Source organism: Alosa sapidissima, chromosome 3 (assembly GCF_018492685.1).
Source record: "Alosa sapidissima isolate fAloSap1 chromosome 3, fAloSap1.pri, whole genome shotgun sequence".
Taxonomy (NCBI): domain Eukaryota; kingdom Metazoa; phylum Chordata; class Actinopteri; order Clupeiformes; family Clupeidae; genus Alosa; species Alosa sapidissima.
The window spans coordinates 10,049,015-10,074,698 of NC_055959.1; the positions used below are offsets into that span (position 1 = coordinate 10,049,015).

Consider the following 25,684-nt stretch of genomic DNA (forward strand, 5'->3'; position numbering starts at 1 on the left):
ACTACCCCTCCCATCCCTGTTTTGTCTTTCACCGTGGCACGCGCGCGCGCAGACACATCTTGACCGGACAGCTGGATTTGCAGAAAGATAGAACAGCCTATCCAAGACGGACGCGAAATCGTTTTCAGTTTATAAAGCACAAGTCTGTCGTTGTACGCCGCATGCTGGGTGCGCTGGATGCTAAAAGTGTAGTGTGATTTGACACTTTGTCTTTTGCGGCCATAGGATGCTGTGTTCGGGGTAAACGCAAAGTTGGTGCAGTGGATAGTTCCGTCCCGGCGCAGCGGTCCGCACAGACTTCTCGCAACATACCGGTCACACATCAGGATCACTGCAGGTTAGCATCAATGTACTGCTTGCATTTCACTTTGGTGCGTTATTAACGTGTCCCGTTTGTTGATATCAGACTGCTTTGGTGTTTGAGCCTAACCGCTATGCGCTTTGTTTAAATATACAATGCATATGGCTGCGACTGTGAATGGGCTCTTTTGACATTGCTGTTCCGTGTAGCCGGTCTGTCCTGAATTGTGTTCTTTGAATTCGAGGTAGATTACTGATTAAACACCCAAGTGTGTAATAATGAAAGAGAATGCGAGATGCAAGGCTGCTAGCCAGATCGCTAACTCATCAGAGCTGCACCGGGATAGTGTTTGTCCCAACCCGTGTGAATTCGGCGAATAATGCGCGTGTAGACTCACACTTACAACTGGACAATACGCACAATATTGAACTGATACCAGTTTGCTCTGTGATGTTATATGTTTAGGCTGTCGAAAATGGTTAACATCCCTGTATTCATGTAGCGTAATATCCTTATGGGTGTCCAAAGCAGGAAACCACGGAGCTAGCCTAGGACAGGCCCGGCCCGTTTTGAGTTCTGCTCCCAGCAACCGTCCTCCATAATAGCACAAGTTGTAGCATCCCTTTAAGAGCCACTTTCCGGTGCACACGGTGCTGTCGATGATGGCATTATCCAGGATATAGCAGCTACCGGGATCCTAATTGCTAAATGGAACCAAGGAATTCACAGAAAACACTGACGTTATTTGAAATGTCGTTGTGAATGGTGGAGAGGTCATGGTAAATGGGACGCTTTGATTCTAGCGGAACCGCAGACCAGGAATTAGGCTATGGATTATTTAAATTCAGACTGAAGGCGCATCCTCTCCCAGTGTGGCGCCTAGGGCTACACTCGTGAACGGAACTCGCGTCTTGCTGAAAGATGCTGAGGGTTCAGCTTTGCGTTGGTCAGTTGCCAACTTTCAGCCGTCACTATCTTATTGTACGGATATTCAGAGCTACAACAGCTCTTTCTGCTCATTCTGTCTGGTTTACTCTGTGAATTTAAGTTTAAGATGATGATATTGTTGTCCATCTCACGTCCATTTCCCTTACAACCCAGTTTGCATTATTTGACCAATATACTGTATGTTGTTTAGTGCAGGGCCTAGGGCCTAATGTTGCCTGTTAACGAGTGGTATATATCCACAATCAATATGAATGATGTAATGCACATGATAAATACCTTGGAATTTTAGAAAGTACAACACAATAAAAAAGAAGTTATGTAGTTATGTACACATTTCATGCAAAACAACAAAGTAATGTTCATATTAGCATTATCATTTAAATTATCCTCTAGTGTAGATGGTTATCCACATGTCATTTGTGATTTGAGAGATTATTCATTTTTCAATTCTTTAGTTCTCTTTATGTGTTGTAGCCTATGCAAGTACGTATGTCACATGCATTATCCGCTTCACAGAGGAAACTCCTGATTCTTGATCATTCAGGAGTCCATTGTAGGCCTAAAGCCAAAAAATAATGAGGCATGAGCTTTGAATACTATGCATGTGATATCACAGATCATATCTACGACAAGCATTAGGTAACATAGTTTGATATGGTTTATCATTTAAATGCTAATGTGGTGTTTTTTGGTGATTTGGTCATCTTAATCATTGCTGGAAATCAACCTGGAGGCCTCAAAGAACATGAAATGTGGCAGAGAAACCAACTTGCAAATAGCCTTCTGTAATAGAAAGTCTGCTTTAGAACTGTGGTTATTCATCGCAGCTTGCTTTAATTTTCCACCTCATATATAACTGGTTTAATATAATTTGGCATGAATATAATTTTGTTCAGAATCAAGCTGCCAGCTGTGGGAATTTAAAAATACTCCCCGAATTTCATGTCTGAAGAGGTACAGAATGTTTGTTAGCTAGCTTGTTAATGAAATGATAGGGAAGCTTGTGACTCCACACTACACTGCATTGTCATTATGATTACTGATTATATTCTCAGCATTCCCCCATAAAGCATTCTAATTTTGAAACAGAGTGTCAGTAGCCCCTGTTTGGTGCAATGTCTATACATTTATTAGGCAGCTGTATGCCATTATCCAGGTGAATTAGATCTAGAGGGTGTAGACTCTTCCTTCTACACACATGTGTTGAAGTGGACTTTGACTGAACTAAGACTAAACTAATAATGTCTTTGAATAGCAAAGACTGGCCCATTTCCTTATTAACCACCCCTACTCAGAAAGTAAAGCTGTAAAGCGAAAGATCATAAAGAAAAAAGGGGCCAAAGTCCAACAAACCATTCCCAGTGTTATAATGCTGTAAAAACACAACTGGATTGCTGGAGTGTGCGTGTTAGTGGCAGAGTAGAGGCAGCATGCTATGGAACAGTGCTGTTGACAGTGTTCTGGTAGGCAGTTGACAGGGTTCTCACTATTTCTTGACTGTTCTGTTCTGTGTTCCAGCCCCTCAGGTTCCTGAGGCCCATGTTCCCGAGCAGATGGACCGGATGAAGATCATTAAGAGGCGTTTGTCTATGAGCCTACGCAATACCAGGCCAGCAGACGAGTCTCTCTCAGAACTGTCTGAGCAAAGTAACCTGGATGAGCCGTCAGCTGTACGAGACCATGGTAAGAGTAATGCACACAGAAAGACACACACACACACACACTCTCCACTCTCTCTCTCTCTCTCTCTCTCTCTCTTTCACACAAACACACACACACACACACACACACACACACACACACAATGTGCTTACTGTACACATGAATATTCAGTGTATAGACATGCATGGAATACTAGCTTGGTGCTCAGCATGAGGTTGCGTTACTTAATCCTCTACCGCCCACACACCCAGCTTGTTCTGTCTGATCACACTAGAGGTGGATGGATGAAAGATGAATATAATGCAATGGATGGGTTATGAACGTCCATTGGTTGAAGCCATGTTTAACACTGATCTTACACTGATCATATTTTACATTGCACTGGACATCTGAAACTGCTAGCTGAGCCACTATCTTGGTGTAACCCGTAGATGTTTGTACTCTGTGTTTGTAGTCTATGTTTTTGTATTTGATGGTGTACTTTTGTACCCATGGAAAAGCACTCCCATAATGCATGCAAAATAGAATCATAAAGAACACTATCAGTTCTGAATAATACAATTCCAGCTTGTTGAATTACAATGGGATAGCTTCAAATGTAATTGGTTGAAAATCATTGTTGTTGAATTCAGGTCAAATTTTGGCCAGCTGAACAACAATTCGTTTTTATCAGCAAGCAATGGTTGCGGATTAGATTGAAAGATTACAGACTGATATCTTACTTGCATGGATTTAGCTTAATTTGAAAACAATTTGTGACACATTGCAACTCACTCAATGCAGAAGTATTTAGTTGCTGTCCAGTTCTGTCTAGTGACTCTCTGTTAATAAGACTGAGTGCTGCTGCTGCTGCCACGGTAACCACAACCAAAGCAGCATACACAGACAGTGAGGTTCCGTCTCCCTATGATCTGTCCCTAAATCTCTCACTTTTTCTCCCTACATCCCGTGTTTTCTGTCTCTCTCTCTCTCTCTCTCTCTCTTGCTTCTGCTTGCCCACCCCCGGATCTGTCCATCTGTGTCTCTTCTTCAGAGGCCATAGTCTGCTCTGTCCTCCCTCCCGCCTCCCACAGTGCTCCCTCTTTCCTGCGGCAGTACGCCGGCGGGTTGGGCCGACCAGCGCTCAGGAGGGACGGGCTGGACCGACCCTGTCTGGGCCTGCACAGGACCGGCTCTCTTGGTGACTCTCTCCTGCTCTTTTGTCCAGTTTCCTTCTTTCTGCCCCTGTCTCTTCCTACTTTCCCCCTCCTCTTCCTCTTCCTCTTCCTCCCCTCCCTTCCTACTACACACATGTCGTAAGTGATACTGTACTCTCTGACTTTTTAGCCTCCAGGTATGTGCTCACTTGGGTTGCAAAGAAAATATGGAAGGGTTTACATATTTCATTCTAGCAGCAGCATACAGAGCAAACCGGTTGTTTAGGTAGAAATCTCTTGTGTGCTAAAGGACACTGGCAAACGGCCAACTGTGGTTATTCAGGCATATCCCTGCTCAAAACGTCACCTTACTCCTGACGGTTTTAAATATTTATATTAAGTTGACTCTGCTCCTCAAATGTTTGAGCCAATAATTCATAGAGATGTAAACAAGAGAAAAGGTTTTGTTTGTATAAAGTCAGGTGTCAGGTGCCAGGCAAATCTCCACTGTGCACTTCCATTGATTTACAGCCTCTGTAAAGAACAGTTGTGTTTGGTGTGGATTATGAGTGTTAGTCATCCAGCACTGTGGCCCTGGAATGCTTTTAGAGAAAAGTGGAATATTAGTGCCATAGGAATCCAGTAGCTGGGAATTCAGTAACTGTTTGTCAGACATGTGAGAGTGTTTTTTATTGTATTCCTTGGCGTAATGCAATGTTGGCAGAGTTCGGGGGTCTTTAGTGTGGATTATTTGGTCCTGAGGTGACGAAATTGGCAACATACTGGAGTTTGTGTAAGTCGGCGGATGGATTGATGTATTGAAGGGCTCTAGGCAGCGGTCAGATTGACAGATATTGCTGCATTTGTTGGCTGCTGGACCACATAATGGATTGCACGCTGTCAGTTTGTGTAGTCAATCACTTGTCATGTGCTGATGCACTGTGCTGCAGTCTCTGCAATCAAACTGAAAAGCCCAGAAGAGCATCTTTGCCCACCAACTTTCAACTCTGTTCTGATCGCACCGCATTTCGGACAGGTGGAAAGTGAGACCTGTGTGATGCTCATAGACATTAGTAGGCCACTGTGAACCTGAATGGAAACCACAGGGTTTGACCAGAAATAGGGTCAGATTTGTTGACCTTTGTTGGCATTTGGTCTGCCAGCCATCGCTGACTCACATGGTCCCATTTGAAGTGCTGTGAGGGGGATTTCCATTCTCCACGTAGAGAAACAGAATGTCTGAGGGCATCCAACACGCCATGCCATGAGGCCATAGAGGGTCAGAGGGATTAGAGGACCTCAGGCTAATGTACCGTAATGGCTGTCATCTCCATTTCAATGGCGATATGGAGCATTTGGGGCTATGAAATCACAGGGCACAAAAGAATTAAATATTCCTCTTGTGTACTGTACTTTGTCCTTTTGTGAAATTTTGTTTCCATTTCAGGGAAGTATGATGGTTAGTCACTAAATACGGCTCTGTTGACAGCTGACACACTCATGAGACTCAGTGGGTCTGCCGCAGCTCCTGTGTTGTGCTCTGACTTAGATCAGCATGTTCATTTGAGCTCTCGCAAAATTCTTATTCATACTAATTGAGAGAGTCTATGTTTGGTGGCAAATTTATGCCCTATACACATCTTTCTTCTGGCTGGGATCTCAACACGAATGACATGTGAGGAGCTTTTAGCCGGAGACCACCACTGAGATTTGAAGGATATAACTGTGAGCACTTGTCAGATGATTATGTGCATTTGTCAGATGATTTTCATTGCAAAACTAAGGTGTGAAGCTCCCAGAAGGCCTTATTAAAGCAATAAAATAACTGTTAATGATCTTGGAATCATGTCTGTTAACATAGACTTTTACAGCAGTCTTTACAGCTAATTAGTCATTTAAAATGTCGTCATAGTGAAGCAAATAAAACAGCAGTGGCAGACTTGTTTTCATTGAAAAATTAAATAATAAAAACTCAGCTGAAATGTCATTTTGACAAGATAGTACTAGGCTGCTGTATTTATGTTTGAGTTTCCCTCTGTGTTTGTGTCTGTGTGTGTGTGTGTGTGTGTGTGTGTGTGTGTGTGTGTGTGTGTGCGTGTGTCACAGGAATTGTTCATGAGAACGTAAAGATGGGCTCTGATGGGGAGAGTGATCAGGCGTCGGGGACGTCGTCAGATGAGGTGCAGAGTCCTGTTCGAGTGCGTATGAGGAACAACCACGCCAGGCGTATATGCAATGAGGTACTAAAACAGAGCACACTCTCTGGGTCCAAAACTACACACATCGTCTTGGACATTAAAAATGCATACATTGAAAACATACACTACTGTTCAAAAGTTCGGAGTCACTTAGAAATGTCCTTGTTTTCATCACTAATGTTGTAAATGACTGTTGTAGAAAGAAACTGCTGATCTTTAATGCAATATATATATCTAAGTATACAGATGCCCATTAGTAGCAACCATTAATCCAATGTTCCAAAGGCACATTCTGTTTACTAATCTGATATCATTTTAAACGGCTGAATGAGAAAACATTGGAGAACCCTTTTGCAATTATATAAGCACACGTAATCTGAAAACTGCTGCCCTGATAAAAAAAAAAAAAAACAATGCAACTGATCTCAGGTGGTATTCTGTATATTCACTATAATGGAGTGGAATGGAAATTTCTAAGTGACCCCAAACCTTTGAACTGCAGTGCACACCAAAACATTTCAGTATCTTTTGAATGATGGGTGAAATCTTAACCTTAGGTATAACATAGCATGGCTGAACAAGCACAGTTCTATTGCTTTCTCTTTCTCTATCTCTCTCTTTCTAATCTAATTGTTTCTCTTATCTGTAGGACATAAACAAACGTCTCTCTCTGCCCGCTGATATTCGTTTGCCGGAGGGTTACCTGGAGAAGTTTGCCATGAACAGCCCCCCCTTTGACAAACCATTAAGTCGTAGACTCCGGAGGGCATCACTCGTAAGTGATTCTCTTGGTTCTCTTTCACATAGTCCCTTTCTGTTGGGATAAGACCTCCTTTGGGACAAAGGGTAGAAATAAGTTGTAGATGGATTTTAAGAATGAAATGATTCTCCACTTATGTCTTCAGCAACAGAAAAACATATCTACTCTTTCTTATCAAACTTGTTTTCTTTCAGTCTGAGATTGGCTTTGGGAAACTGGAGACTTATATTAAACTGGACAAACTTGGAGAGGTAAGAGACATTTAGAAAAAACATGGCACTCTCTGAGTACGATATGGAAGAGCACCATCACTTACAGTAGCTATTCATTTTGTGAGTGAGGCTGTCACTGTAGCTAATTTGGTCATGTAGAACATATTCTAAACTGTATTCAGGGTTATTTGTGGTTTTAAATGCTCAAAATCAATATAACGGTCAGTTTGAAGGGATGTGGCTTGAGCATTTCAGACAAGCTACACTTATGTGTCAACAATGTACTGGTAATTGTTTTTAATAGCAGAAGAAGCTCTATGATTTGTTCCTTAGAAAAGTGCTCATGGCCATCACTGTCCAGAACCAGCAGTAATATGACCGTCTTACATCTAGTCTGATGCATTTAGTTCAAAGGGATTGCTATTGGTCAGCTTAACTAGGCCTTTATGTACAGTAATTAACCTTGGCCTGGCTCTTGCCCACACAGTGCATTTGACCATGCCCTTGTGTTTCTTCTTGGGTAACTGTGCACTTTCGCTCTGAAACCAGGGGTCCATACACAGTTTTTCACAATGTGAGAAAGAAATGAAAGTCTCTGGTGTTCTTTTTCTAGGGCACTTATGCTACCGTGTACAAAGGACGCAGTAAACTGACAGACAACCTTGTCGCTCTGAAAGAAATTCGCCTGGAACATGAGGAGGGAGCTCCCTGCACTGCCATACGGGAAGGTATAGACCACTCACTCCATCTTAGGTGCTCCTGACTAGCACTGTCGAAAGGGAAGTTTAGAAGCTGGCAGGGTTGTAGACTACTGTGCTCCAGTTTTGCTAGCATTAGACACAAGTCATTCTGTGCTAAAAATATTTATGCAGCAGGAGATATGCCACCAACATTAGACACTTTCAGGCCACACAGTACTTTAAAACCAGTACTGATATCTTAATTGTAACACGGTAGATATAAACCACACACACAGATATCTGGAACTGATGGCTATGACATGTTTGTAAACCATATTTTCACGAAACTTTATACTGATCAGTGTTTTAAGATCCTAGCCTATGTATATAAATGCAAGCATGCACATTTCTGTGCAGTTCACAGGTTGCGGTTTATAAGAGTGTGATTTACATTTTTGTTAGATTTGTGCTTGTTTGTGTTCTAAACACCTGTGTGTTCCTGCTGTGATGGCACAGACATGTTTGCCCTTACTGAAACATACAGATTGCATGTTCTGACCCCTAGTGGTAGGCTGAGATCCTCCACCCTTCTTGACGACTGCATCCTTCCTTTTCCCATACTCAAATAAACCAGTTCTAATTTCCGGACATTTAAGACCTATTCTCATGTTTCATGACTAATGGATTTTAAAACTTTCTACTGTTTAAAGTGGAAGATTATTGATAATATTTTTCTAAAAGGTTTTAAAATTAACTGCAGCACTGCCCTTTAAACCACAGTTTATAAACCGCAAGTATTTTGCAAGTATATGGCAAAAGTAATTGTGGCAATCTTATCACTAATGTCTATTCTCTTTCTATGTCTTTCCCAGTTTCTCTTTTAAAGGACTTGAAGCATGCCAACATAGTCACTCTGCACGATATTATCCATACAGACAAGTGCCTCACTCTTGTGTTTGAGTATTTGGTAAGTATCTGTGTGTGTGTGTGTGTGTGTGTGTGTGTGTGTGTGTGTGTGTGTATGTGTGAGGTGAGTAGGTGAGTGTGTGTGTGTGTGTGTGGTGCATGTGTGAGTGTGTGTGTGTGTGTGAGTGTGTGTGTGTGAGTGTGTGTGTGTGTGTGTGAGTGTGTGTGTGTGTGAGGTGAGTAGGTTAGTGTGTGTGTGTGTGTGTGTGTGTGTGTGTGTGTGAATAGTGCAGCGTGTATGTGAGTGATGGATCATCTGAGGCATTTCTTGTGTTTGTCAGGAGAAGGATCTGAAACAGTACATGGACGACTGTGGAAGCCTGATGAGTGTGCACAACGTGAAGGTACGAGGAGGTGTCTGCACTCATGTGCTGTTTTATGATGAAATCTCATTACACCATCACCACATTCATGCTCTCCTCAGCAAAAAGGTCTAACCTGGCTCCCCCCCCCCCTCTCTCCACAGATCTTTTTGTTCCAGCTTCTGCGGGGTCTCTCCTACTGCCACAGCAGAAAAGTGCTGCACAGAGACCTGAAGCCGCAGAACCTCCTCATCAACGAGAAGGGGGAGCTCAAACTAGCTGACTTTGGTGCGAAGGAAACTTATGAACATTGAGGATTTATTTTGTGACAAGCTAATCTTTCAAGAGACTTTTTTCCTCGGGTGTTGGCAATGGCAGCACTGCGTACTGCTAGCTCATTTCTACAGGTTTGCTTTCTCAAGACGCATGAGAGAATAATGGCATCTGATCTAATGTAGTGTGTGACTCTGACTGTGTTGCAGGTCTGGCGCGGGCTAAATCGGTCCCCACGAAGACGTACTCTAATGAAGTGGTGACACTGTGGTACAGACCGCCTGACGTGCTGCTGGGATCTACAGATTACTCCACCCCCATAGACATGTGGTGAGGAAGACTCCGCCCGTGCTAAACTGTGCCTATGTTGCCCGTAGGCTAAAAGCAGTCATTGGCTATGCTTGTCAACTCACTTTGTAGGCCTACAGAAATGCATTATAAAAAATAATCAACAATTTAATATTTTGCCTCACTGCATTTATTGTATGTCACATCTAAAATGTCCTTTGTAGATGTAAACCACAATGTTTCATTTGTATTGTATTTCATTTTGAGTTTTAAAATGACTGAAATGTTGACATGGTCAGTCAACTGAAGACACATTGCAAACCAGGCTTTATAAGGACCTACAGTCATTTAACGACACAATCTTTGTCAATGGCTCTCTCTTTTTCTCAACAGGGGAGTGGGATGTATATTTTATGAGATGGTAACTGGTCGGCCACTATTTCCTGGGTCCACAGTAGAGGATGAGCTTCATCTTATATTTCGCATCCTAGGTGAGGCCTTGTTATCCGAGCAAAGAAAACATTCATGTGTAATGATGCCTTTTTTAATACATTATTCTCACCAGGATCAAGGGTTTGCAAGGGTTTGTCGTGATTACCAGGGCTGGGAAAAATTGCATAAAATTGTGATGATTTTGAATGAAACTTTTTGCTTCTTACAGGAATTACTAAAAATGTAATTGCTAAAAATTGTGATCTCACCAGGATCTTGCAAGGATTTGCTGCGGTTGTTGTGGTATTTCTCTTTTATGTTTTTCAGGCACACCGTCAGATCTGTCTTGGCCAGGAATTACCAGCAGCGAGGAGTTTAAGAACTATAATTTCCCTCGGTACCACCAAGAGCCACTGGTCTCTCACGCTCCACGGTCTGTTCTTTAGCACTCTAGCTGTTCTCCTCAGCACCTTGTTCCTTGCCATTCTTTCTGTCCTTAGTGCCGTCTTCTCTGATATGTGAGCTATACGAATGAATAGAACAGAACTTCAACAAAACATTTACTGTTAATACTTAATGGCATGGTCATATCCAACTAACATACAGTAACCAGTCTTTCTGAAAGAAAACTCCAAAACTCAGAATCTTTGACAACACATGTAAATTATACAGTATATCTATCTATTTTCTAATCATGAACACCCTTATCCAAGTCTGCAGTGTTCAGTATATGTTTTTAATAGAATATTTTGGTCATCATCGTCACACTGAGATTTAGTTTGTGTTGTCATTTGCTTTCTTTATGGCATAAAGGTTTTTCATGTATTTTCATGATACATAAAATGTATCAGTCTTCAGGACTAAAGCGGTGCATGAAGGGGGGCACTCATAGTGTTCTGATTTGTTCCATAGGATAGACAGCGATGGACATAATTTGCTGTTACAATTACTGAAGGTCAGTTGGACTTTTGATGTTTCTTCCTTGTGAGCGCAGGCCTCCACCACACACACACACACACACAACACATGTACATACGCGCACACACGCGCACACACACACACACACACACCCACACCCATGTAGACACATGCGCATGTACATAAATACACACACAAACACACATAAAAACTCAGTAGTAAAGCAGGCACACACACACACACACACACACACACACACACACACACACACACACACACTATGTTGTCTCTATACAGTTCGACCCAAAGGCGCGTGTGTGTGCAGAGGAAGCCTTGAAGCACCGGTACTTCAACAGTTTTGGCGAGCAGGTGCACGTGCTGCCAGACAGTGAGTTTCAACATCCTCTCATCATTACTGACCGACTGTAGTAGACTGTATCCGCCAGCTATATAAAGAAAAACGAGTGACCACGTAACCACAAAAGCAGTGATTGCAACATTTAATCATATCAGGATAGTTTGAAAAGGTGCTTAAAGGTTCTAGGAATCAGCAGGGATTGAATATACAGTAGGGGATATATAAGAGCAACAGACAGTAAGATAAAAAAGTTACTCGTATTGATGAGGTCCAAACAATAAATAGAAAACAATAAGAGGCTTGTGTACCTTTTCAGCGGCTTCCATCTTCTCACTGAAAGACATTAAGCTCCAGAAGGACCCAGGAAGGCGCCCAGTGAGACAAGCAGAAGCAGGTCAGTCATAGTAACACACACACACATCCAAACACACACTTACACACACACAGCAGTATGACACATACCTGTGTATCATGGTGGTGACGTGCTTGTGTTAATTGTGAAGTTCTGTCTGTCTCTCTCCTCCCTCTCTCTCCCACTTCCACCTGTGCCTCTTTGCATCCCTCTCCTCTTGCCCTATGCGTCCTCTTCATGTGTGTGTCTGTCGCTGTCCATCTGTCGCTCCCTGGCCACGGCTCTGTCCCACGTAAAAAGCAGTGATCCGTAAGGTAGAGTATGTAGTTCATGAGTTTCCCCAAAGAGACGAAGCCAAGCCGGGGGCGCAGCCCTCCACCTCCTCCTCCTCTCCCCCCACAGGCTGACCCAGCCCCTGGCCAGGGTAAATACCTGCTCTCTTTCTTTCCCCCTCTCTCTCTCTCTCTCTTTCTCTCTCTCATCCATCTAGCTCTTCCCCTTATCTTTCTCAACATGTTTGTGGTTAAAGCATGATTGATTTGGGTGATTTCATTTCATTTTTTTGGTGGCTTTCAGTTGTCAGTGGAGCACTCATGATGCTACTTGAAAAACGTTGATGAATATGCATGTCCTCTACCACATTACAAACAAACAAACACAATACAAACAGATATATTGACATGCGGGTCAGAGATGCCATTTACTTTCGCGACTGTCAAAGAGCCAAGTAGTGAAATAGGACTCCACATTGAAATTGTGAGAGGAATGAAAAATACTAAGACATTTACTAGTATCCTTGTAGTGCAAAGATATTTCACTATCACACGTAACTTGGTCTAAACAAATATTTGTTTCTTTAACATATCCATATTGACCAGCTGCTAAACACTGAAGTGTACAACAGAAGAACAGCAAACCTTACAAACTCCCAAACTCAATACCTACAAAATATCACCAACATTTTTTTACACTTTTTCTCTCTCTGTCTCTTTCAGCTGAGGGAAAGAATCGGAGGCAGAGTGTGTTGTTTTAGGACAAAGAGCCTTTTTTGCACTTATTTATCCAACACACAGACTGAGATCTAAAATTATAAACATGGAAATAAACATCAAAATCCAGATGAGGAACGCAAGAGTGGGATGGAGTAACTTGGAGGAACTCTGAAAAAAAAAAACTACAGGAAGAGGAAGAGGACAAACCTCATTGCTGCTGCTACTGCTGCATCCTTTTTTTGTTTGTTTTCAGGACGCGACTGAGAAGTGTGGAACTGAAGTGGACCATCTCGACTGTTAGCTAAGCTGTGGTTGCTACTCAGTTGTATCTTATATATCACATCACATCTCAGCATGCATGCAGCGGTGTGCACACACTCACTCACTGCATTGACTTGTGCCAGTGGCAGTGCACGTGTAAGTGTGTGGTCCAGGAAGCATTTCATTGACATATAATCTTGTATTAAGCAGCTGCTGCCACTCCATCTGATGAGCACGTAACGGCTGCGCTTCCCTTAAGTAACATTAAGTTTTACTTAGTCTGGATTACATGGTAAGAGGACTCATGTGATGTACATGTTTCACAGAATATTATTCTGGCACCTTATTCCTCTGTGTGAACCCACTCAGGCGGATTGCTTCATAAAACACACCTTTGTGTGGATTGGACAGAACTGTGTTTCTGTGTGTGTGTGTGTGTGTGTGTGTGTGTATGAGGATGTTTTCACCGAGTCTCATGAATAGACCATGACGCAGACATGACATCAAACATTCTCACTCTGCTCAGGGCGGAGCCAAACAGGCTTGTGGGTATTGAAGTTCTCACTGAGAATGTGACACTGTGAAGACTCCAGAGTGTAGTAGATCTACAGAGCTCAGTTCAGGCTATTCAGGAATCTGGCTCACAGATGGAAAAAGAGTCGATCCAAAGGAGGAATGCTCAGATCTTAACCCAGTTCACCACAGAAAGCAATACAAAAAACTAGGACACCTGCAGGTATATTAAGTCTGCTGTCCAGTACTCATATCTCAGAAAGTCTTTGTGTATTTATTCTAGTTCTTTCAGTCTTGCATAGGTTTTACCTCAATACATGTGAACCACGGTCATCCGAGAGAACTTTTCACCCTTACTTCACTTGTCACTCCTCAAGTCACCTCTGATAATCTCTCATGGTTGGGCATCATCTGTCAGAACGCACATACACACAGGCACCTTACGGCACACACATGGTCCACATACAAAACTTGTAGAAAAAACTGAGGTGGTCAAAACTCAGAGAGTAAATACACTAAATACTGTTGTATGTTTCATCCCCCCTCAACAGATTATGATTGATTGTTGACTAGCCATTTGTTTGTTTTTGCCTCGTCATGTTTTGGTTGTGAATAGGCCTGGCTCAGGTTAACTGGAGGTTAAGGGGGTCCTAAAGAGACTGAGCTCAGTGTTCATTATCACTTACCCCCTCTGCACCTTATGTTTGGTCCACCCAGTGGCTGTGCCATCTCCATGCTTGTTTCACGAGATCAGTGTCATTGTGAGAGGCTACAGTCTACTCAGCAACAGGCCGTTTTCCACGGCATGTTCTTATATCGAAAATGTGCACCACAGCTTTGTGTCGTCAGAATCTGGGCCTTTCTCAGAAGAAAGGCCGTCAGTAAAAGCACCAGTGTCAAGTCTTTCACCGAAGGTCAGACTGAATCATCGATAGGCTGCTTATTGGCACCACTCGACAGCCTTGCTGTCTCAATAGACATGAAATGCAAGTACGTATGTTTCACACCCAGATGTCACTGCCTCACAGGAGTTGCTCATCAGGTGAAAACACACTAGCTCTCTTATCTGCTTAGCAGTATTTTCTGTTATTGGACTTTTGACTACATTGAAGCAAGGCTGCTAAATTTTAAGCTTGACAGTCTTGTGTTGAATATAGAAATGGGTTTAACTTTCTAGCCATGGAGATGGAATCTGTGATGTAATTGTAAAGTGGAAAAACAGCTGTAAAAACTGTTGCAGAAATCACACAAGCGGATTGACTCTATCCCATTATCAAGTAGATGCAGAACTTAAAAACAGCTTGCTAATGCTGCAAATGGAACAAGTGGTTCAAAGTACAACATGTTTGGTAACTCATTCCAGTAATGTTGGAAATCTTGTCTTCCTTCATAAGTTGCTCATGACGTAATTCAGGAGAGCCCTGCAGATAGAGCAGCTCTCCGAATGGAATGGAACTAGAATAGACCTGTGAGTGTCCACACCTGACTCCCCGTTTCCCTAACTGTTCTCCCCCGCCGCCTCCCCACTCATGCTCCCATTTCATGACACAGGGACTCTTCCTGCTGTAAGGTGAATGAGTTCAGCCTGTCTGGCACATCTACTGTAGCGGTCTTCTGTCTAGTGAGGGATTCTTCACTAATAAACATGTCTGGAACTCCATCGTCTGTGTCCTTCATTTGTAGGTGGAAAAAGAACAATTTTAAGGCATAATACACCATTATTTCTTGCAATGGCGACTTGTTCCTACCTGTATCTTCACAGAAGACGAATTCCCACATCAAAGCTCGATCACAGACCATTCCTCTGTCCTCAGACTGATCGCTTTAAGAGTCGCGGGGTACTTCACAGGTTGACACATTTTGAAAAACCTCTCCTGAGTAACTTGTACCACCGCTAACGAACATGATAACCGATACAAATAGTACACAGAGAGAAAGGTCTTGTCAATAAAAACATTTTATTTATTTTCCTCTTCCTTCCCCCCCCTGCCTATTTTGATTTGTATTGTTCTAGAATGCCATTCTGCCTTATTCCCCATGGATTCAGTCCCTGACTGTGACACCCGCCATTTAACTCCAGTGTAGCTGCGCGGCCTCGGTATTTACTCCAAACCTTTACATCTAAAACTACATGGCAAAAAAAAAATAAAAACACACACGCAAAATAATGTACGAGTTTACAGACCTACAGATATAAGAAATATAAATATATGTGGTAGAGTCATGTAGTGTAGCTCTGGAGTGCTGAAGTAGGACAAGTCACAGGGAGCACTTCACATGCGCCAGCCAAAGCCTTAGAGCAAACCAGGACCATCAGCAGTGAGTAAAGGGAGCATCCACGAGCACATGAGCAAAAGAATGGAACTGCTCTGAGTGACCTCTAACAAGGTCAATCGAGTGGTCATATTAAAGCCGCCTCTGGATCCTCTCTCCAAACCTATACGCTGGCTATATGGTATATGAACACATCAATACGTACTACATATACAAAATAAATACATTAGGCGCCAAAACAAATCACTACATCCTCAGACAACTGATCATACAAGACTATATTTCACTTCAGTACAGAAGTCTGACAGCCAAACTATGCACAGAACACATAAGGCTACTTTTCTTACCACCAGACTGCAGGGTCCAGTTAGACTCCATTAGTGGGGCTCTAGCTTTAAACCTATGCTTGCAGCGGGCAATTTAACTAAGCAAGTGCTCATTTTGGAGTAGCAGATCACTGACGGACTCGCATACAATAAACACACATACTTAGACATGATAAAAACAAAAACATACAAGATAAGATCCTAGAGCCCTGTGCTCTCTGTTGCTCATGTCATTGGATTGTGGCTTTACTCTGAGGCTGTGCATGTGAGTACCTGATGAATGCTGGACTTCGACAATGAACCTGAGTCTGTTGTTTTCCCTGTTTTAAGTCACGCAAAGCTGACCCTTAAAAACCTGATGACCCTAGATCATAATCCCATACATAAATAAAAATAATGATAAAAACTGCTTTTGTGTTTGAGACGTCACCTCACGAAGACGGACGTTGCTAGCAGGAGTCGGCGCGTTGGGAGGATGATGTAGTGGTCACTGACAAGCGAGTGGCAGACCGCACTGCAGCATAGGGTTGAAAAACGACCTCAGACTTCTGTGACAGAACCGAGATGTTGGGATAAGATGTGGGAGGAAGAAAAATGGGAATAACCGAGTGCATAAAACCGCGCCTTAAATATTTTCTAGGGGACGTATTAGCAATGCTGATCATTGATCTGATCACAATGCTGCATTGTACATACAGAGGCAACTCAAATGACTCAACTGTAACCAAATGACAAAATAATCCAGCAGACAAAAAGAATGTTATGCCAACTCACTAACCCAGCCAAATGACCATTTACCAAACTAGCGGTCATCTGTTCTGGCGCAATCCCTACAAGTCGCATCCACAAGAAAAAAGGACAAGCACAACTGGAACTAAACTTACAGTGGTGACTTCAGCAGGGACAGACCAGTGGACTAAGTGATGAGGATTTGAAACAGCACATGATGCATGATGTGATGTCCATCCACTCCCTCCCACCCTCCCTCTCAGCTCCCTGCCCTCATGTTGATTATGTGCTCATAGGAAATGATTGGGGGGGGGGGGGGGGGGGGGGGTCGAGCAGCTCACTTTCACCATAGGGAAAACGGTGATGGCCCTTCTTCAAGTGAACAGTGTCTCTCAGAATCCCTTTCCAATATTGCCTGGTGGTTTTTTTTTTTTTATCTTTGTTTTGTATAATTTTCCTTCATTTTCCCAATATAATGGCCCAGCCCGGCCCGGCCAAGCCCATCCCTCGAGCTTTATCCAGACTTGGCTCCCACGAGCTTCATGAGTCCGTCGCTGCTCATGGATTTGGGGCGCTCCAGTGGGAAGCCCAGCGCTCGGCTCCAGATGAGCTGGGCCAGCACGCCCAGCGCCCGGGACACGCCGAACAGCACCGTGTAGTAGTTCATCTCCGTCATGCCGTAGTACTGCAGGAGACAGCAGAGCAGAGAGCAGAGAGGCATTAGAGCAGGGGTATTCAATTAATCTTCAGCGAGGTCCAGTTACGGAAAATTTCCTCAAGCAAAGGTCCGGAGCATCATAATGTTTAACGTGCGTGTTTAGGCTATTTATATGTATGCATGTATAATATTAGGATGGATGGATGGAGCCTAGTTGTAGATAAATAGATAGATACTTTACTGATCCCCAAGGGGAAATTCAAGAAATAGAAGATTGTAGGCCTAGGCCTAATGTTTAATGTGAAATAAAATAAGTAGCCTAAAAGGCAACATTCGAAATGAGGAGAAATAAGGCAAGATAAGAGTAGCCTAATTGGGGAGAAAAACTAAGTAGGCCTAGCCTTGGCTATTTTTAAGATCTTATCGTGAACTAAAAATACAATTTGAGCTGAGACAATGATGGATATTCCACAGCTGGATCCTTGAACTCATTAATCAGCAAGTTTAATTTAAATTTTTTTAGTTTTTTTTATGTTGACCCGAAATCCTGGAAACCCAGGAGTATCACGTTGTTAAGCAGTGAATGCATGTAGGCTTAACTAGATTGTGGTGGATCAATCATATTGCCTTCTTAAATCGTAAAAATATTCTGTGGTCTCAGTTCACTGTTGAATGGGCCTAGCCTACCCTATGCTTGCTCAAAATAAATGCTTTGTCTAGTAGAGGTGCTTCAAATTGGCGCTTAAAATCGCCCGTCTCAGAATATATAGAAGAGGTCCAGGGCAATTCCGCGCAAAACTGTCACATCCATATTTAGTTGCCGTTACAGACGTGACAGTTTTGCGTGGTGTTGCCCCCGTATCGTTATATAAAGCTCTGTTCTCGCTGTCTAGCTTTCTTCTCTTTGAGCAATCGATGATTTGAAAATAACTTACTTATCGTTAACTTAGATATCCGTCTGATTGTTTCTCGTCCCGTCCCGTCTCCTCGCTCGTTTCAGGCTATCAGTCTCTTCTCCATAGTAGGCTACTTTACTCACTGACTCGACTTTATCAGAATTGTGTAATTCTGATAAAGCTAATTGAGTAGCAGCAAGCGAAATGATTGTTCCTGAAGCTCCTGAAGTAAATGCTGTTATCCTAACCAACGAAACATTTAGCACAGCTTTGAAATCTTACGTGAAAATCTAAATTAGGCTATTATGGTCTGGGTCCGGATAGGATCACGTCACGGTCCGGACTCGGACCGCGGTCCGCCATTTGGTGATGGCTGCATTAGAGCAACCATTAGTGTAATCACGCTACGCTACGACGCTAGCATAGTGGCTAAGGAGCTGGGCTAGCATGCAGAAGCCAGAAAAGTTGTGGGTTGTCACCATTGTACCCTTGAGCAAAGCACTTAAACACCCATTTGATATTTGTAAGTCACTTTAGATAAAAACGTCAAAGGTATATAGTAAGTATATAATCTGTATCTATAATCTTAAAAAGTTCACTCAATCGCACAGTTAGTGAGAGTGGCCACACACGAGGCCTTATCAACGACGTTCTCTTTTAGTGGACTGACCTGCAGCAGGACACCGCTGTGTGCGTCCACGTTGGGCCAGGGGTTCTTGGCCTTGCCCTGTTCCAGCAGCACGTTGGGAACAATCTTGTAGAGCTGTGCCACCAGCTTGAACATGGGGTCATTGGGCAGGTGCTTCAGGGCAAACTCACGCTGACACGTGTAGCGTGGGTCGGTCTTCCTCAAAACAGCGTGACCGTAACCTGGTACCACCTAAGTCAAAGTATGTCAAAGGGAGGTGAGACAATCAGAGAATAAGACAGTTCTGGTTTGAGAGAAAAAAGCTTAACATCACAATACTGAAGAGTACTCTAAATCTCAATGAGCAGGATTTCTGCACCACTTACAAGAAATCGTCCATTCTTGTATTATACACTCTTGAGCAAAATGCTGTACTGACATGATGGGTGAGGATTGAGTTTGCTGACTCACCCTGCCAGACTTGAGCGTGTTCCAGATGTAGTCCCTCATCTTCTCGTCCGACACCTCTCCACCCATCTCCTTCTGCAGCGCCGTCAGCCACACCAGCACCTCCTGCAGCAGAGGCAGCCGTGAGCTTCACACCACCATTTCCAGCTCATCGCACTCAAACACACGCGCACGCAAAAACGCGCACACACGCGCACACACGCTCACACACACACACACTCCCCCCCCCATACAGTTTCCCTCTTCTCATGGCTCACTCATGCCATGCATAACTGCAACACTTGACATCTTTCAGCAAAACCAGTTCCAAAATCAGAAATGCTGTGGCCGCCCACAGACTAACCTGATTAGCCAGTCCATGTAGGGGCCCGGCAAGGCCATTCATGGCGGCGCTGAAGGACAGATAGGGGTCGGAGAGGGCACTGCCCACCAAATGGCTGGTATGGGCACTCACATTACCTCCCTCGTGGTCACTATATCAGAGAAACACACAAGAGGGAAAAAAAAAAAAAAAAAAAAAAAAAAGAGTAAAAAGAGGTTTCCAAAACCACCTTGAACTCAAAGTGAACTCCTACCTACTAGCCTACCTCCTCTGTTAGCACTAATAACAACTGGAGCTGCTTAACCCATCCTGACTATCCCACTTATTCTTCCCTTTACTAAACTTCGCTTTAACGGTCATTCTATTCCATGCGAGTAGCACTTATTGCGGCACTAATACGCCGTAGCCACACTGTATTTTGATTATGGCTCCCTTTTTGTAAGTCGCATGGGACAAAAGCACCAGCTAAATGACTAAGTGTAAATGTGAAAGCAGATTTGCCTCACAAGAGGTCAGAATGGTGGGCGCGTGACTGACCTGTGGATGGTGAGGTAGAGGCGCATGAGCTCTGTGAACTGGGCGTCGGTGTAGCCCAGCATGTTGGTGAAGTTGTGGGACCAGTCCAGGTTGGAGTCAATGGCGCCGATGCTGCTGCCCTCGCGGTACAGGTTGCGGTAGATCTTGGCCGCCACACAGGGGAGCTTGGCGATCAAGTCCATGGAGTCTTCATAGACAAACTGCAATGAGGAGATGGAACACATGGAGACATCTTGGATGACAACAGTTAAGAATGGAACCACAGAGGACATGATCAGAACAGCACTGCAAGGCTATTAGACTTGAGAAAACAGATAGGGACATAGATCCTAAGCCAATGAGCCCAATAACCAGGTGTGGTGCACGAAAGTCTAGACATGGGTAGGTTACGTGATGATGCGTGAGTCTCCGGATTCTGTTGACTGACTGTAACTGACCTCCCAGTACTTGGCCTTGTTGACTCCTTCCGCGTAGGCTCGGGCAAAGCTGCTCTCACTGTTGAGTGCTGTGATGGCGGCGCTGAACTGGGACATGGGGTGCAGGTTGGTGGGGAAGTTGTCCAGCATGGTGACCACATGGGAGGGCAGAGCCGCGCGCTTCGCCCACTCCTTCGACAGCCAGCTGACCTGCGTCAATCAACACCGGGCACCAGAATGAGCTCGATTCACTGAAGGAGGGGCTGTAGTGGTGAGACAGTATGACTTCCTGAGGTTGGAGCTCACCTGCTCTTCGTTGGGCACCTGCCCAGTGACCAGCAGCCAGAAGAGGCCCTCGGGCAGAGGCTCCTGTCCGCCGGCAGCTTTGGGAAGCAGCTCCTGGCATTCCGGGATGCTGTAGCCACGGAAACGGATGCCCTGCAGGGTATGAGAGGAGAGTCAGGGGTGTGACTGCACTCAGGCAGCTCACCTACTTCTGAGTCATAAAACAAGCACAGGCAGTTTTTCAGCTTTTATAAGAACTGATGCTGTTAAAAGCTAAAACACTAGCCTGGCTAACACCAAACACCTTCTCAAGTCTTAATTGATTGATAGTACAGAAAACAAATCTTTTTTGTAAACATGCAGTTATTTACTCAAAGCCAAATAAAATGTACAGTATGTCCATATAGCTCAACACGGACGCCATCAGCACAGCCATTGGCTGTGTTCAACTGAACTCTTCTGCCTTATCATAAGAAGCCCACCCAATGCCAAATTAGCGGCTGTGATTGATTGGTCTCTGAGTAAATGGTGATTCAGAAATCGGCTTCCGTGAGAAGGTCTCCAGACGGATGTGCAGAGCATATTTGAACAGGTTTGTTTAGGTTCACTGCATATCAAATTCTTCAAGGTTGCATGATCAATACCACCAAGTGCACACGGTCCAAACACATCGTGTACACATGTGGGTGTTGCTTAAACGATGCTCACCTCATCTGGGTCCAACACAGATGTTTCATACACCAGCCCCTTCATACCTCTCATCCCGCCATACATCTGCCACATAGAAGATACATATGAAAGAAGATAAGTAAGAGTCAGGAAGCTGCATAGAATAAGACTCCTGTATGTTGTGTACCACAAATGGTCAGAGCGAGAACGAGCAGATAGAGTTGTTGCTACGGCTGCAGATGTAAATAAGATGGCAAGGACCTTTGATACATGGGGCAACTTTTTAAGCAATGTTACTGGGCAAAAACATGACCAGTTCCATTTATTTTGATCGGATGATCATGACGATTTGCCTACTGATGATTTAAAGTTCTCCATAAAATAAATTGTTGCCCAATATCAATGGGAACATGCCAGAACCACAATAATAAGGAACACTGCCCAGACACATTACTCAAACAATGTCCCAATGTTTCAACATTTTTAAATGTACTTTGCACTGAAACACTAGCAAAATAATTCACAGGTATGAAAGAGTAGTCTTTGTGCTCTCTGTGCACATGGTATTTTAATATTATACTCCTCATCACACAGGACATGAAACATACATAGTAGTTATTACCATACATATACAGACTCCAATGCAATGATTTGTTAATTAGAAGGCAATCTCTTACCATATCCACAGTGATCTGGCCAATGTTAGTTTTGCCATGTTGTTGCTTGAAGTTCTTGATTCGTGTTTGTTCTTTGGGAATGAGGTCTACAAGAACATCTTTAAGGTTCTGCAACACAAACAGAAGCAGAAAGAATTCTTTGAACATGTATCGGTCTCAGGTTGACTTCAGACTCCTGAGTAGTTTTCGTGAACAGTGCACCTCACAAGCTTCACATTCTTAACCAAACTCGCTCAAGCAAGCAAGCAGGGATTTCAAACTATGGGTAAACTTTAACATGTCATGGAGTTTCACAGTGAAATTCAACCATTTAATTAATTTCCACACTGGTGGCCCCAAGCGTATGCTTTGGGCAGGCCCTGGACATTTAACAGAGAATCCAGTGGTACTTACTGTTGATGCGCTGGCATGTCTGGCTGCAACAAGGACAGATGCATTCTAGAACCACAGAACAGCACAGAAATTCACATTAATTTTCTGTCATTACAATAGCTGTTCCATAATTAGAAAAAAATAAATATAAGATCCTTTTGGACACATAAATGTAGGGTCTTCTGAGGCAAAAAAACAAAAAAACATCAATGTTCACACAAGTTCCAATTAAAGACTTCATTAATAATATTGGTTCCTTTTAAGATTATGATTCACCACAACAACCATTTGCTGGACAATTCATCAAGTGATTTGGAAGTTATCCTGAGATAAATGTGCCTTACAAGCCTAGTGGTTCCATAAGTCATAAAAGCTCTGCTAAGACTGAAACACTGAGAGTGAACTTTCAACATTAAATGCATGAGACATATTAAACAGAGGGTAGAGTCCTGCTAAGTTAGGCACCACTACTAAGTGCCACCATGATAGACGTCGGCTTACATGGTTCTGTCTGTCCCCACAGAGTCCACATGCCTTGTCACTCTTTATGAAACCCTACTCAACTAGGTCCAAATTGCTACATATGTAACTCCTCTCCTGTCATCTTCCAGTAGACTAGATCTAGGCCACATAAAGCCTATGGTCGGGTTTCAGATTCAGTCCTAATATACTAGAGAAATAACGGTGAAGCTGAGTGGGTTTGAAGGTAGGAGGCAAACATCTGTCAGGTCCTGAACAACACATCAACAAAGAAAAGACTGGGTAACACTTGTTAAAACCCCGGTGAGACTGGCACTACAAATGACCAAGTTATCAGATTCTAGGCCTTCTAACATGTCCTTGACAAATCTCTTACTCACTATTCTTTCACTGTAAGTAAATCTCCAAAACTCCAATAATCAAATAAGGAAAGAAAATATTTATTGCTGCAGCTGAATTTGGGCCAGCATGCCACATCTAGGCTATAACGCTGAGGAAGTCTACATACATCATAGGCAATATGACACAGGCTTTTGAATATCTCATTCTACGTCTAGATTACTTTAAAATGTGCGATATACTTAAACTACTGCGTGACAGATGGCGACATACATTTTCTTCATTTTGGGACCATGGAACTTACACGCACCGAATAAGGCCATAAAAAGGGTCGCCAAAATTAATCACCGAAGGTCACTGCAACCACAGCTGTAGAAAATTCAACACTAGTTCTACCCCAAGTTTGCCTTTAGTAATTCAGCCCGTCTATTGACCGCTCAATTCACATTCCTTGCTAAAAAAACCTTGATGAAAAAAAATTGAATCTTGGAAGTCAAAGCTGGCTAGCTAGCACATAGTACTTTACTTGCACCAAGGCCAATGCTTACATAACACTAAGGATAAGTCAGTGAGCATATCAAGTTTGAGACAGGCTAGTAACGTTACTGCTAACGTAACCTACGTTAACCTACATTCAAGAAGTTAACGTTAGCCAACTCGTTCATAGCATGATCATCCGCTGGTTTTCTACTGGCCACTTACGAATGCTAACGTTATGGATGAGTGGTCAAGGTTGGAAAAACTGCCTAAGCACATGACAGTTTACCTGAAGTAATTAAACTAACATTCTCCAGCAAGGACATTTCCAGGCAGGACAAGCAACTAACGTTAACAACTTGCGTGGTCTTCAGAAGTTCCTAGCTATCCTGATAGCAAGCTACTGACACTCTCCTTTTTGACTCAGTTCGAGAAAAATACTACGCTTAAAATGGACCCGTGATACCTGAAACAACAAGCTGTATATTCCAAACCATTATCTTTTCTCATATCATGACTTAACGCGTACAGTTCTCTAAGCAGTCTGCTAAATTACTTGTCAGATGAACTTTGCTAGGAGCTAACTGTTAACTTAAGCTAGAAAACGTAGATAGCCAGCTACGTTTGCTAAGGTTAGCTAACGTTAGATAGCAGCTTTAACAGAATAAATTCAAGCCAGCAGTAATGTCATCTTACCGTTGAATTAAAGAGCCTAGGCGCTAGCCTGCTGATTGACAGAACGGACATGATGTGGACGTAGGAATAATTTAATTTACTGTATGATTCTAAAAGCCGATGCCTGATGCACCGCAAAAGTGAAGGTGCCCCTGTGTGGACCGAGAGACTGGTGAAGGTTGAAAAAACATTAGAGGGCCTCGGAAGGCCGGAGTGGGTGTGACGAGAACTCTCATGTCAATGACGCACAGCAATACTAGTGGTCAGAGAAGTTCATGTAATAAAGCGATTGGATAGATTTCTTAGTTGAAGACATTGATTGGTTAACATATCATTAATTTAACTAGATGCACCGAAAAGCGGTAGAATTTCTTACTTCAATCTCAGAAATTATTTCTGACTTTGTTTCTCGACATTTTATAAACTTTTATCTCAAATATGTTTAGAAATTCTGGCTTTAATCTCATATTTATGACTTTATTTGTCACATATTTGTGACTTTAATCTAAAAAGAGATTTTTTCTCAGAATTGTCAAAAATATGTGGCCCTAATGCACTTCCGTAGTCTCCTACTTCATCCCCTTGCAACTTTTGTGTATGTAAATGAGTGTGTTTGCGTTTGTGTAGGCCTATATGTTCATGTGTGCGTTTGCTTTTGTGTATATGTGTGCTTTCTTTGTGTGTGTGTTCCCTTGTGAGTGTGTGTGTGTGTGCCTGCTTTACTACTGTGAGTTTTTATGTGTGTTTGTGTGTGCGCATGTTTGTGTGTGTGTGTGGGGGGGGGGTTATGGTGTGTGTGTGTGTGTGTTCGCCTGTGAGTGTGTGTCTCGGGGTAATGGTGTGTGTGTGTGTTTATGTGTGTGTGTGTGTGTGTGTGTGTGTGTGCCTGCTTTACTACTGTGTG

At 43.1% G+C, this 25,684-nt stretch overlaps 2 protein-coding genes across 6 annotated transcripts; one reads left to right on the forward strand and one right to left on the reverse strand.

Annotated features, from left to right (window-relative positions):
* The first annotated feature begins 64 nt into the window (after positions 1–64).
* On the forward strand, positions 65–15,210 carry LOC121705129 (cyclin-dependent kinase 17-like). 5 transcript variants are annotated; one of them, XM_042085930.1, is made up of 18 exons: positions 65–337; positions 2,768–2,932; positions 3,945–4,091; positions 6,154–6,287; positions 6,895–7,020; positions 7,200–7,256; positions 7,831–7,945; positions 8,770–8,864; positions 9,145–9,207; positions 9,330–9,453; positions 9,648–9,768; positions 10,120–10,217; positions 10,486–10,591; positions 11,071–11,113; positions 11,374–11,464; positions 11,751–11,828; positions 12,087–12,210; positions 12,782–15,210. In XM_042085930.1, exons 2-17 carry the CDS (start codon positions 2,803–2,805, stop codon positions 12,191–12,193), a joined length of 1,635 nt encoding a protein of 544 aa, XP_041941864.1. In that variant the 5' UTR covers positions 65–337; positions 2,768–2,802; the 3' UTR covers positions 12,194–12,210; positions 12,782–15,210. The 5 variants fall into 5 exon arrangements, with proteins under 5 accessions (XP_041941864.1, XP_041941863.1, XP_041941862.1 ...); XM_042085929.1 differs by lacking the exon at positions 65–337 and adding an exon at positions 1,173–1,247 and having other exon boundaries at positions 12,090–12,210; XM_042085928.1 differs by lacking the exon at positions 65–337 and adding an exon at positions 1,174–1,247.
* Positions 15,211–15,491: 281 nt separating this feature from the next.
* LOC121705140 (citrate synthase, mitochondrial-like) lies at positions 15,492–24,964 on the reverse strand. Its single transcript, XM_042085953.1, has 11 exons — positions 24,802–24,964; positions 22,831–22,875; positions 22,438–22,545; positions 21,800–21,865; positions 21,113–21,244; positions 20,828–21,016; positions 20,391–20,590; positions 19,875–20,004; positions 19,535–19,636; positions 19,106–19,315; positions 15,492–17,566 (listed from the first exon to the last, which is right to left on the reverse strand). Exons 1-11 carry the CDS (start codon positions 24,850–24,852, stop codon positions 17,396–17,398), a joined length of 1,404 nt encoding a protein of 467 aa, XP_041941887.1. The 5' UTR covers positions 24,853–24,964; the 3' UTR covers positions 15,492–17,395.
* Between the last annotated feature and the right edge of the window lie 720 nt (positions 24,965–25,684).

Excerpts from the sequence above, each read along its gene's own strand:
- LOC121705129 (XM_042085928.1), top strand. The coding sequence starts at position 1,223 with ATGCTGAGGGTTCAGCTTTGCGTTG. Across the intron at positions 2,933-3,944 it reads GTCAGCTGTACGAGACCATG|AGGCCATAGTCTGCTCTGTC; the intron begins GTAAGAGTAATG and ends TCTCTTCTTCAG. Across the intron at positions 11,114-11,373 it reads TGCTGTTACAATTACTGAAG|TTCGACCCAAAGGCGCGTGT; the intron begins GTCAGTTGGACT and ends GTCTCTATACAG.
- LOC121705140 (XM_042085953.1), bottom strand. The coding sequence starts at position 24,852 with ATGTCCGTTCTGTCAATCAGCAGGCTAGCGCCTAGGCTCTTTAATTCA. Across the intron at positions 19,637-19,874 it reads TACATGGACTGGCTAATCAG|GAGGTGCTGGTGTGGCTGAC; the intron begins GTTAGTCTGTGG and ends CCTCTGCTGCAG. Across the intron at positions 17,567-19,105 it reads ACAGCGGTGTCCTGCTGCAG|TACTACGGCATGACGGAGAT; the intron begins GTCAGTCCACTA and ends TGTCTCCTGCAG.